The following is a 13,031-nucleotide window of genomic DNA, read 5'->3' as shown; positions in this document are numbered from 1 at the left end:
GCCATTCAGCTCATGCAGCCCACTGAGAAGTCAAATCATAGGAACTCAGTCACTGGGCACTCGTATCTCCACTTACCGCACCCTGTGTCGTTTCTGCAGGGCTCAAATACTGACAGCAGTTCCTTTGGACTGGGATTGTTTTCTGTTGCAGCTATGCCCACCTATCCTGGTGCAGATTCACAAAACTGGGTGTAGCTATGGAACCTGTATCTTCTTTGTATCACTTCTTTGGTAGACTTTTGCACATCCTTCAGTTACTATCTCTCAGGTCAAAAAGTTTGACCTGAACTCTGATCTCCATCTCACTGCTTCCATTTCTACAGGGCTGGGCAGGAAAACACATAAGTTTTCTGAAGGGCAGGAAGCACTTCCCTCACCTTTGTAAATATCCACACAGCTGTTTCACTGTGAGCCATCCAGATTTCAGATTACTCAGTATTATTCTAGGCTCTCAGAGTGAGAGTGTATATGAGAAGAACATTGCAAATTAAGAGCTGTAAATCTGAGAGATCGTCTACAGGAATTTCTCCTCTGTATGCATCTCTTCTAATTCAAGAGATTTTCCTTGGTCCAATGAGCTTGGGACATTACGTTGTCTGTTAAACTTCCTTTGAACCTAATATGCTTCCTCTTGCAGGTTTTGTCTAATGCAGCAGGAGAAAATTATTGTTGCCTCTTGGTCTGGTCTCCCTGTCTGTGCAATCACACTACTTCAGTTTATACTCTATTTGCAGGAGGTATTTTTTCTAAAATGAAGTAACTTTTAGATCTGAATGAAAGTAAACACCTCCCATTGTGAAACATTTAGAGACCCATCACCAGGCTCACAACTGAATTTTATTTATTGTTTTAATTTCTCATCCCCTATCCACAACATTTTCTTTTTTCCTCCCTTCCCCCACTACCCCCCCTCCCCCCCCCCTCTCTCTCTTCAATGTTAATTACTTCTTGGTGAATGTATTAAAGGTTGACTGGATGACCAGAATATTTTTGTGCTATCTTCATGTATTATAAATGCCAGGTATGGGGGAAAATATGCAGTAAAGATTTTATCCTATAGAAATTTTATTACCTTTTAAAGAAGCACTGACCTGCGTTGTTCAGTGTTGCTCATTCTGAAGATACAAGACAACAGCTATATTCTGTTGCAATGTGTCATAAAACCGTAACTCTGATTTAAGCAAGATCAGAACTTGCTCCAAAATGAGCATGTAGTGGAGGATAAAACAGTGATAGTTGCACCGTCTGTACTGTAATCTCCCATTTGTTATGCCTCATTGGGCTGATGCTTCTAATTTGGGTTAACAGAACAAGTCTGTATTACATACCTTCTTAAAGAAGGGAAACCTTGCTGTCAAATCAAGCAATACCAGAACCCCAGAGATTTTACACATCCTACCCAGATCAGCATGACTACTCCAGATTGCATTTTTCTGGCATGTGTAGCAGCTCAAGCCAATAAAACAATACATTAGTAGTGGAACTTCCCAGTCAAATTATCTTTAGATATCACATCAGATATGTAGTGACACTGCAAAACAAGTTTCATCTCCTTCACGTTCATTTTTTTTTTTTTGCTTTGCCCAAGACTTCTCTTATCATCTTGTGCTTCTGTCAGTGAAGTTGTCTTTCCCACTCTGCCCAGTCCAATGATCTTCTCACTGTGTGAGTTTTTAAAAGCCAAAATGAAACTTGGTTCTTCTCTCTTTTTTTCTGTGTATTTGTTTTTGTTGTTACCTGTTTTGCCATGTCTTTTTATTTCTCTGCTCCACAGATAATCTGGAGATGTCTGTCTTCAATGAACTGGAGAAACTTATTTGTTTTACTGAAGACAAGACTAATTCAGATTTGGCAGCCATCCCACTCAGAGGCAGGCACTTAGCCCCCAGCTGTGCTTTCCTTGCCAAGACCTATATGAAATGTTACTACGCAAACAGAGAATCAATAATGTCAAACAGTATTTGGAAGTTTGATGTAGGTTGTATAATTCTTTCTTTAAAATTTTGGTATTTTGAAACTGAAAACAAGCTTTTCCTAACTGCCAGCTATTCAGCTGGCTGGTCCTTACCCTTGTAGACTGCTGGTGTCTGGTATCTGGTAGTTGAAGGACTGCCACGTAGTCCTTAGAGCACACTCTTTGAGGTGTTGTCATATTGCCGGAGGCTGGTAAGAGCTGCAAAGTGAACTCCTACATTGAAAGGGCAAGCACTAGTTTTTTGGAGCTGTGAGAGGCTGTAGGCATAGCAACAATATTATAGGACATGCACACAAATATAAATTAAAGACAGGGAAATAAAATGTGTTGGATGGCACTTACAGTAGGATTTTGTATGAGCAAACATTTTCAGTCCACTCCATTTTTTTTTGACCTCATGTTACTACAGATATTGTCCTCCATAGACTTGCATCCTCACCAGCTAAGAGAACATAATTTAATTGATGCTTTTTTCATGCCACAAGAAATTGTAGTAGGTGAGGAAGACACTCCTAGGTATAGAAAGAAATTGAAGGAGACTTTGGAATGTTGTTGTAAATAGAAATGTTAAGGTGTGGTTCCACAACAGCATAAGATGGGTTGTAACCAAACTGCCATATTCCCATCCCTCTGCCAGCTCTGTCTGCCTTCCTCTCCCCTCAAACTGGTGCTTGCACTGGGGTGGGCAATGACTGAGGGCAGGGAGCTCAGCCAGGTGAAGATCAGCCTGCCTACAGAAGGTGTGTGGATTGTTATTGGATGAGGTTGAATCAGCTCACTGTTTGTTTGGACACCAGTAAGAGCCAAGGGGTGTGAGCATGAGGGCAGGGCAAAGGTAGGCTTGACGTAATCCAGTTGGAGCTGCTATGAAACTACCTGTGGACTGTGTAAATATTAGTAAAATTGGATGTGCCTGGGAATGTTTCCAGGCACTAGAATGAGATTCTCTATGCTATGAAACTGTTAAAATGCTTCCCTGGCAGGAATTTGACCTCTTCCAATTAACACTCTCTGCAAACAATTTCTAGGCACTATTTGGTTGCTAGAATGGTCCCAATAGGCAATTTGCAAGCATAAACGTAGTTCTTTCTGTGCCAGCTGGCCTCCATACCCAGGAATGCTTCCAGGCATGTTGGGTTTACTAGTATAGACCTATCCCTACTGTCACATCCTGCCCCAAAATTGCAGCTACCACCAGGTTTGAAAAGGGAGGTCTGATCCTGTCAGTTCTCACAATGAGTGCAGCTCAGTTTCACAAGCTAGCTGTGTTGCTTTGGTGGGATTTCTGATGGTGGAAAAATGGGTTATATGTTTTTAGGACAGATCAGTGATACAATAATGAAATTGCAATTTTATACTGCAGTGCGTAGAGCCAGTTGCAGACCCTCACAGTGAGAAAGGAGTTGTCCTGAGCAAATCGTTTTCAAAACTGAAAGTAGCATAACATAAAAGCTAGATGAAATCTAGGAACAATACATTTAATTTCCTTTAATAATGTTGTAAGAAATGCATATTTTGCCTCCATTTCTAGTTGGGTTGGTGGGGGAAGAGATGATAATATCTTTATATGTTTTTATCTGGGCTGCAGTGCTGCTGAATGTTTGGGCACTTCTGTGGGGCTGAAGCTGAAGTGATTTTTTTCAAGTCAATTTCAGAACTGAGAATGCAGTTATTCTTTCCTCTGCATATTAAGAAAAAGCCACAATTGCAGCGTTTCCTTTCCAGTTTGCAATGTTAATAAAATCAATGTGTTCTGTATCTTGAATAACCAAAGCCAGGTCCTCAGCTGCAACAACTGAATAATTTCTGTTCTTTTTTATTTTTTGTTTTTTGTTTTTTTTTCACAGCTGCCTTTACAAGCTTCCCTCCACACCAGGGAATCTGAAAAAATGGGATTTTTACATCTCTCCAGGTATATTCACTTAGCAACCTTATGACCTCTTACCTAACATATTCTCTCAGGGAACAATTAAAGGAATTGTTTTAGAGTGGCTCAATGCACACACACAGACACACACAAAAAAAACGCTCTCGGATGGGTTGCTTTAGGACCCAGAGTAACTGGAATTGACAGAAGTCTTCACCTGAATGAATTTTCCTTCTGATTGTATACCTTATAAGGAGTACAGGAAAACAAGGAAGTGATAACCATGTTCAGGTTACCTCTATGTACAGCCTGCCGTCTTTACCTGCCCAGGTAGCTGTTGTTTTCATTTTCATTCATGCTCTGTGCTGATAGGTTTGAAGTTTCCTCGCAGTCCGTTGTAGGTGACGTCTGAAAACATACACTTTGGGAATGTATGATGATTTTTACGACATTCTGCCTTTCTGTGGACGATAATTAACACGCTAACACTTTTTGTCACACAGCCAGCACTGAAAACGAATGGGGATTGAATTGCTTTGCCTCTTTTTCCTATTTCTGCAAAGAAATAATGATGTGCAAGGTAAGACTCAGGGGCAGTGAGATGCATTTCAAAACCATTTTTGCTTGGTTTCTTGCTTTAAGTTGATACTAAATAGTTTTTGTCTCCTGTATTTTATTGCTACTTTCTGTTTGATGACTGTTTTCTTGACATGCTGCTGAACGGCAGCCCTGTGAATTTGTCTATGATTTACGTGGACATTACATAGCACAATTTGTATGAAAGAGGTAGGCATCTGAGTAGTTATGGTTATACTAATCACTGTTTGATCCACTGAGAAACTTAATACCATACAAGTGGCTCAACGTTTCACCAGTACTTTCACAATAAATTAAAATAATATCAAGAATCTACAGAGCTGGGGGAAGCAATTTTAGGTATAGAGAATGAGCATACATAAATCTGTGGTTTGGTGTCTCTTGGTGTTTTGGTTATGCTGACAGTATTTTGCCCCATACCGGAAACAAACACAAAGCTTTGTCAAGTGCACTGGAGCAAACCAGAAGCACATTCTTATATTCTCAGCTATAAAGCGTGCAAAAGTATGTTAATTATCAGCAATTGCGTTGCTGTTGTTTTCTTTGTTTTGTTTTGTTTTTCCCAGAGAGTTAATGTTCTACCAATAGAAATATCTTTAGGGAAGGACTTAATCAGTAACACTACGTATGGCTAAATGTTTGTAGTTTTTGCTTCCTCTGTTCTCAATGTGAGCAGATTCATCACAGACTGAATGATCAAACACATTATTAATAGCCTTTTGTCTTCTTGGATTTAAACTTAGGGACCTGTTCTCAGGAAAGTGGAGTGACTTGTGAAGATTGTTTGCTTTCCGGACCGCACTGTGCTTGGTGTTTCCAAGAGGTAGATGATACCAAAAATTTCTAAGTAAAACTTGAAATGTTTGTAGTGGCTCTGAGTGACAAAGTATTGACTTAACTGGGTTAGCCTGTGGATTTGTAATGCATGCAGTGCTTAGTGAAGCCTTCCTGGGAATCAAAAAGGGAATTCAAGTACAGACTTTAAGCTGTGTTATTATCTGTGTCGCATCAGCTCTGGCTGATTTCAAATATGACAATAGTGTCAGTTTTCTAATTAATTATGACGTAGGTGCGAGTATTTTGGCTAAAACATAGGGCTTTAACATAAATATTTTGATTTGTTTCCTACAGATCTCTTACAGGCTTTCTGTGTAATTCCGAGCAAGCCAATTACCATCTCTGATTTTAAAATTTTCCCCTGTGAAAGATGATAAATATCTCCATAATTCCTAGCAAGTCTTCTAGGACTTAGTTAATTCTGGAAAGAAAGTTAGCTATTGTAATTTTAAAATTGCCAGAAATAGTGAGAAATTGAATATTTTTCATGATAGCAGCAGGACTGTAAATCAGAAAATATTCTCACCTTTTAAAAATAGCAGAATAATGCATAGGATAGGAATACCATATTGCTGTATGAAGGAACTCACAAAGATCAAAGAATACTTTTTTTTTGAAAAAGATTGCTAAGTGTAATTCAGCAATTTCTATATAATGTTACTGTGGGGGGAAAATACACAAAACAACACACTCCAAAAATAAAAAAAGAAACCCACCCAATTTACAACACCAACAACAAAACATTAGTGTGTTTTCAGGAGTTTCTATTTGCACTCAACCACAAAAACAGGATTTTCTTGAAATTCGATCAGGATTTGAAATACTGCCACATACATTGAGAAAATGAAAAACAATGTGTTGACTTAAAAAAAATCCTCTATAGGATAAAAATGTGCCTTCTAGGTATATTTGAAACATGAGTTTGCCTCTGCATGCGCGTTTCAAAAAGCCAACAATTGAAAGTGTGTAACTACAGGAGGTGGTATAGTTCTCCCTGTGAAAACTCTGTAACGCTGATCTCTGTGTGTACTGTAGTGAAGAAGGGGTTGGTGAGAGTCTTCTCTGAGCAAGGTCATCAGATTTGGTCTGAAGCACAATAAATTGTGCTTCACAATAAATGTTCTCACCTGTGTTTCTTCCACAAAAATATGTGAACTCTGACAAGTATCAGCCATGAGTGATGAAGTTTTGGCTGCAAAGAGAGGCTGAATTCTGTTCTTAATAAGTTTAAAGTTATGTTTAGTGTAAAGAATATATTTCGCTTTGGGCAGAAAGTTCCTTAGTGACTGAATTCAGATATTATTTGTGGTGTAATGGGCAAGCAATATCAGTTCAGCCAAACCTAGGAGAAAAGAGCTGTCCCATGTCACGGGCCATGGCCATCAATAAGGCAGCGAGTGTTCTGGTGTTAGTTCTGCCAGGCATTTCCCAGCTTTCACCAAAAAGCCTGGTTGGCCATAGCAGTTTTCAATTCAGGAGGCAGCTGACTGACACCTGCAGGTCTAAATTCTAGACATAGCTCTAGGAAATGGTAATAAGGCATTGAAGCGTCTTTGCGAAACAAACCACTCACTTCACTGCTATGTGGGATAATGCCCATGTTGTATTTGAAATATGAGTTTGCGTTGCAAGGAAGAATTGTATGTCAAGTGCTTTGAAATGAGTAACCAGAACCAACTGCAAGATATCCAGGTGATATCGATAGGCTTGCAGTTCCCTCTATGGGAGAGGGAGATGGAGGAGGATGCTGAGCCAGATGTGAGTGGTCATATCAGAGTTGTGGGGGCCCCATCAGTCCTGGAGAGAGAGGGGAGCTGTGGTGTTTGTTGGCTCAATGAATGAGTAAAATGAGAGCTGAGGAGAAAGAGTAGGTCAAAGGAAAACAAAGAGTCCAGAGAATTCTGTGCATCCCACCTCCATTTTCTCACAAAATCTGTAGGAATTTATTATTTGCTCTCCTGTTATTAAATGATGTTCCACCAGCAATTCAAAACTGCTTAGGAAAGGCTGGTGAATTTGTGAGATAGACCTGTAAGTGTTTTGCTTACAACAACAGGCTCAGAAGGGCTTTGTATTCCCATTCCCAGAGCTGCAAGAAGCCAAGTGAAAGTGGCATAATTCCCATTCCCCAACAACAGAGCAGTTCTTCCCTGGTGTAAGTTACATTAATTATACACCTGTGGGACATGACCCATGAAGGGCAAATTTAGATTTCGGTGCCCTCTAGATCTCCTTCTACACTAGTTTGCACTCATTGTATAACCTGCACCTTTGTTTCTAGTTCTTCAGCATTGGATTGACCTTTTGTCAGCTGCTGCTGGTGGCTGATCAGTAAATATATTTAACTCATCCACCCCTTTTCCTGTTTGCTTTAGAATTACACAGACTCAGCTGGAATTCATGGGAGGTGTGATACCCCAGAAAATCTTTTGTCAAAAGGATGCCAGTTGAATTTGATTGAATTTCCCATTTCAGAAGTGGAAATTCACAGAAATAAGCCTCTAACTATAGCAACCCAAAAAGACAATTCTGATGTCACACAGATTTCTCCTCAGAAATTAACACTCAGATTGCGACCAGGTAAGTCACTCAGGTCATAAATGCAGATTTTTATTTTTATTTTTTCCTGTTCATGATACTGTTACACTCAGTGTACACTCAGAGTGGTGAAAAAAAAAAAAAGACAAAATAAAGATAAAATATCGATGTTCAATCTGATCTGTTGTTTGACTCATTGGATAATTGTTAAGTTTAGAAGGAATACTTTCAGAAGTGCTGGATCCATCATAAAACTAAGGAGATTTTTATATTCAGTTTTTCTATTCTCTGGGAAATAAGCTGGCTGTGAAAGAATGGAAAGCCCCCATATCTCTCCAGCCCTGTCTCTGTGCCTCTCCCTCTGCAGGTCTGGCAGACAGCATATCTCAGAGGCAGTATAAAAATCTTGCTTTGATGATTTACAAGGTAGCAGTGACATTTATGGAAGCATTCCATGCCTACTCTGGGGTCTTAGAGACATGATTCTTTTCCCATAGAAAACTTGGACTAAGGAAACATAAGGAACACCCAGTTAGGTCATACTGCAGTACTACAACTGAGAGTAAAACTTGGTACACACTCCAGTTTTTAATGTGTGTGGCATATCACGTAATTTCCTCCTTTATTTTTAATGATCTTCATATCTAAATTTTCTAAAGATGTATACAACTGAAGGGATGTTCTCATATCTTCAAATCACAACCATCAGTTGCAAGTCTACAGCTAGGGCCTTACTGAGGAGTAGTTTAGAAAATATACCAGGATTGCTTTTAATTTTCTAGACAATCAGCTTGAGATTTTTGTTGCCCGAGAGTTTGTAAAGTTATCATGGAGTAACCCAAGTTGAAAGGGACCCACAAGGATTGCTGAGTCCAAGTCCTGGCTCTGTACAGGACCACCCAAAAGTTAGACCATATGGCTGAGAATGCTGTTCAAATGCTTCTTAAACTCCAGCAAATTGGGGCTGTGACTGCTGCCCTGGGGAGCTGCTCCAGTTCCCGACCAGTTATTTGTTAATTGCACAGGTGACTTAAAGTGCTAAATAATTCTCGCCGTATGTAAGTTTATGAACTAAGTGGCATTGCTCATTACTACTTATAAGTACTAAGATGTATTCCATCTTTCTGTGACTTTCACAGGACATGAAGAAACAATCCAGATCAAGGTTCGGCAGAGTGAAGATTATCCAATTGATCTCTATTACCTCATGGATCTTTCAGCTTCCATGGATGATGACCTGAATACAATAAAAGAATTAGGCTCAACTCTTTCCAAAGAAATGTCGAAACTGACAAGCAACTTCAGACTGGGTTTTGGATCTTTTGTTGAAAAACCAGTTTCACCATTTATCAAAACTACAGCTGAAGAAATAAACAACCCTTGCAGGTAGGCAGGGAAAGTACCTGTATCTGTTTGCATGCCAATGTTTAGTCATAATCCTAATGGTAAGATCCAATTTTACAGCCCCATTGGATTCCCTTCCCTACTCCAGTAGTAACCGAGTCAGTTTGGGAAATAAGATATATTTGAGCTTCACACTGCTCATTAATCTGTTGCATAGAATGGCTTCGATTGGATGGGATCCCAAGGATCATCAAGTTCCAATCTCTGTTATGTTATTTGAAGAGAGGAATTTGGTAGTGATTCTGCTCTATAGTTTTGCTTCTAATTACGAATGTGCTTAATGGAGAGGCAAAGAGATATTTAGAATAACTATATATTTATTTTTATTTGTTAGAATATACATGTATGTATATACACTTACATAGAGAAATTTTATGACGTTGTGATGCTAAAGGGATTCAACTAAAACCCAACACAGAACAGCAATTTCATTTACTCTCGGGCACAGAAGAAAGATGCAAAACCAAAAACTAATCCAGCAAGGCCTGCCATGTAGCCACTGCAGGGATTCTCTCTCTGCACTATCCATGAGCTGTCTCACTCCTTTTGCAGAAGTGTGCCATACGAATGCTTGCCCACCTTTGGATACAAGCATGTTTTGTCACTGACAAATGATGCTGAAAGATTCAATGAAATTGTAAAAGGACAACGAATCTCTGCTAACATAGATACTCCAGAGGGAGGATTTGATGCAATTATGCAGGCAGCTGTTTGCAAGGTAATCGAAAATTCTAGGTATGATACTAGTTATTCTATATATATCCACTTCCAGTATTGTATGGGTGTAATTTAAAGGAGTAGATCATTATTTTCATTTATTTGTGGTCTTTTTTGTTGTTGGTTTTTTTTTTTGTTTTTTTTTTTAATGCAATCCAAGAGCCTCACTAGGTTTATGTGAAAGTACTTTTGGCTGTAACATGTTAAACATACATGAATATTGAATACATGAATGAATACATGAATATTGCCATACTTTAGTGTTTCTATTTAATTGCTAGGAATAAAATAAAATATGAAATGCATAATTACTGAGTCTGTTCTCTTAATAATTTTTTTATTTAAACATATTGGATTAACTGTGCTTAGAGTATTAAGCAGACGAAATTGAACAGAGCCAACACATTTTCATAAACCCAAAATGAGAATAGAAAATGTTAGCCAAAGACATTAGAATGAAGACCATAGTCTCTTTCAAAATGATGATGCTCATTCTTAGAATAGGTGATGTGATGTTTCTGATACACTCTTTAAGATGTTCTCCTTCATTTGTTGTGAGACGCCATTCTCCAAATATTTTGATGCTTTTCTGTTTTTGAGTGTAATACAGCCTACTGAACTAATGTATTTTAAATGACAGGAAAAAATTGGATGGAGGAATGACTCTCTACATTTGCTGGTATTTGTGAGTGATGCCGATTCCCACTTTGGGATGGACAGCAAGCTAGCAGGAATCGTTATTCCTAATGATGGGAACTGTCATTTGGACCACAATAATGAATATTCCATGTCAACTATTCTGGTAATTCACTCTGAATTTTGTTCAACTCAAAGAAGCAAATAAGAAACTTAGTGGAAGTATTCCTTAATCACTGAAATACACAGAAGCTGCAGAAGATAAACATTTACTATTATCTACTTTACTTTTAATTGCAAATGTTAGTTACAAGAGAACAGTTTGTTTATGTGGAATTGTGACAAATTGTAACTAGAAGTAAAAAAGAAAAATTGTATCTTTTATTCCTGCTAACCTAGAAAACATGTGGAACCAGACTGACTAGTATTACCTTATGCAAGGGTAACAAAATTTGCATTAACCTACTTCCCTGGAAGGAAGGATGTGAATTCAACAGGAATTCAGAAATGTTAAGGACACTGCTCAAAGAATAAAAGTTTCCAGCTTAAGATTCAGTGATCAAAACTAGTGCACATACCCTGTTCTGTTGGCACAATGCTACTCGGGCACAGTATGCAGCTGAACCAAGAGTCCCAGTGTGGAAAGTAACACCATACTTCCCTCTAAGGGACGTCCATAAAACAAGGCAAGGAAATTACACACACTTTTTTTGTTTTGTTTTGTTTTAATATTTACACCTAATGACCAATGATAGTTCATTTTATGTGGCAAATAGAGTATCAATTATAGTCACTTAACTATGTTTTATGGGTGATAATTAGCAACTGGACATACCTGAAGAAACTAATGTGGCTCTCCTCTGTTTGCCTTCAGGAGTATCCCACAATTGGACAATTAATTGACAAACTTGTGCAAAACAATGTTTTGGTAATTTTTGCTGTCACGAATGAACAAGTTCACACATACGAGGTGAGTAAACTAAAATATTCCGTTCTCCAGTATTTGCTAATAGGTTCACTATTTTTCATAGCTGATATCTTGCAGAATTGGCTCCTAAATTCTGGAGTATATTTATGTAATAAAAATATCTAGGAAATTATATATCAGAGTCATAGAAAGACTCTTTTACTTAGAGAATGCTGCTTCATGTATTGATTTTGATGTCCTTACATTACTTTTAAATTGGATTTCAAGGTGAATCATACTGTAATTTTCAAGTCAATAGACAAGGACTGACAAATGAGGCATTTCTACACTATTTGGAACCATCTCTGTGATTAGCCTTTTGTATTTGTAAGGGTAGGTAAAGACGGCTGAGCTTTTTATTCCTTTAATAAAACAAGAATGCAATCTGACAAATACATATGTCTTTATGCTCAACTCTGAAATAATGTGGGTTGTTCTTTTTTTTTTAAGTGATCTGGGAATTTTATTTACTTTTCTTTCAGTACTCATCAGTACTGTTTTCTGTTTCTATTTTTCCAATTTTCTGTTCTCTCTGTGGCCCAAAGAATACTTTCCAGTGCTTCTGTGACTGGATCCAGTTGTAGAACTGTCTGGGTAAAGATAATACTCCAAGTGTTGGACAAAAATTGCACGAGTGAGATCTTTCAGAAACTGATTCTCAGATTACAACATCAGCAATGAAAGGAAGCACTCTTCACCTTCAAGCACTTTTAAAATGTATATTCAATTCTGAGCTGAAGAGTGAAAATTAAAATCCAGAGTAGTAGAAAGCAATCACTTTCTTATGAATGCAGTGGGAACCTGCATAGATGAGTTAATTTTTTTTGCATTAAGTAACTTTAGCTAAATCTCATTACTGCTCAACCATTAATAGAGGCCCAATTAATAACAATGAAATATTTTCACCAATGTCAATAGGAGCTGCAGAAATAGGGGCTGTTCTAGGAGGTTGTTTGGAAGTACCTTTCATTTACAGAGCTATATTTTGTCCCAGAAAACCTTTTCCCTTACTGATGGCATTATATTTTCCTTTAGAAATTGCAGGTGGTCACCCTCAGAGTTGGCCAACAGTGTTCTTATCAGCAGTTTTCTATTTCAGTTTCCTGTATCAGTGTTATACCAATATCAAAGTTATCAAGTGGCACCCTTTGTTCACTGGGAACACTAAACGGAGATTTATAGCTAAAGAAAAATGCAGGCCATTGTTAAACCAACTGTAGAATTTTTGTTCTTGTTACTTTCCTAGTTAGAAAAGAAAAAAAAAGCTGCTATCTTCTATCTTGTAGGGTATAGAGAATTCCCATTGAATATATTCTATCTGTTTCTTTCATCTTTTCAGTACTGCTTTCAGTCATTTATTTGGATTTCTATAGTTGTTCTGCTCTGCTTTCTATTCTGTAGGTGACACAGAAAATCAGACAAAGCAAACATAAAAATTATATGTAGTTCTCAGAGTACAGGTTTTTTCCTTTCATGGATTGATGTAGAACATA

General features: G+C 38.0%; 1 protein-coding gene across 1 annotated transcript in view; it reads left to right on the top strand.

Moving 5' to 3' along the window:
- ITGB6 (integrin subunit beta 6) overlaps positions 1-13,031 on the top strand; it is a 45,846-nt gene that overhangs the window by 12,136 nt on the left and 20,679 nt on the right. Inside the window, exons 3-10 of the mRNA XM_031599571.2 lie at positions 3,823-3,887; positions 4,346-4,422; positions 5,183-5,262; positions 7,652-7,856; positions 8,954-9,200; positions 9,771-9,936; positions 10,576-10,737; positions 11,446-11,541. Coding sequence (XP_031455431.2) covers positions 4,362-4,422; positions 5,183-5,262; positions 7,652-7,856; positions 8,954-9,200; positions 9,771-9,936; positions 10,576-10,737; positions 11,446-11,541 — 1,017 coding nt within the window. The 5' untranslated portion in view covers positions 3,823-3,887; positions 4,346-4,361. The remainder of the gene's footprint in view (positions 1-3,822; positions 3,888-4,345; positions 4,423-5,182; positions 5,263-7,651; positions 7,857-8,953; positions 9,201-9,770; positions 9,937-10,575; positions 10,738-11,445; positions 11,542-13,031) is intronic.

The sequence above is a fragment of the Phasianus colchicus genome, chromosome 7 (assembly GCF_987193195.1).
Source record: "Phasianus colchicus chromosome 7, bPhaCol1.hap1.1, whole genome shotgun sequence".
Classification (NCBI taxonomy): domain Eukaryota; kingdom Metazoa; phylum Chordata; class Aves; order Galliformes; family Phasianidae; genus Phasianus; species Phasianus colchicus.
Note: the sequence above shows the minus strand (reverse complement) of the source record. Positions and strands in the feature narration are given on the sequence as shown.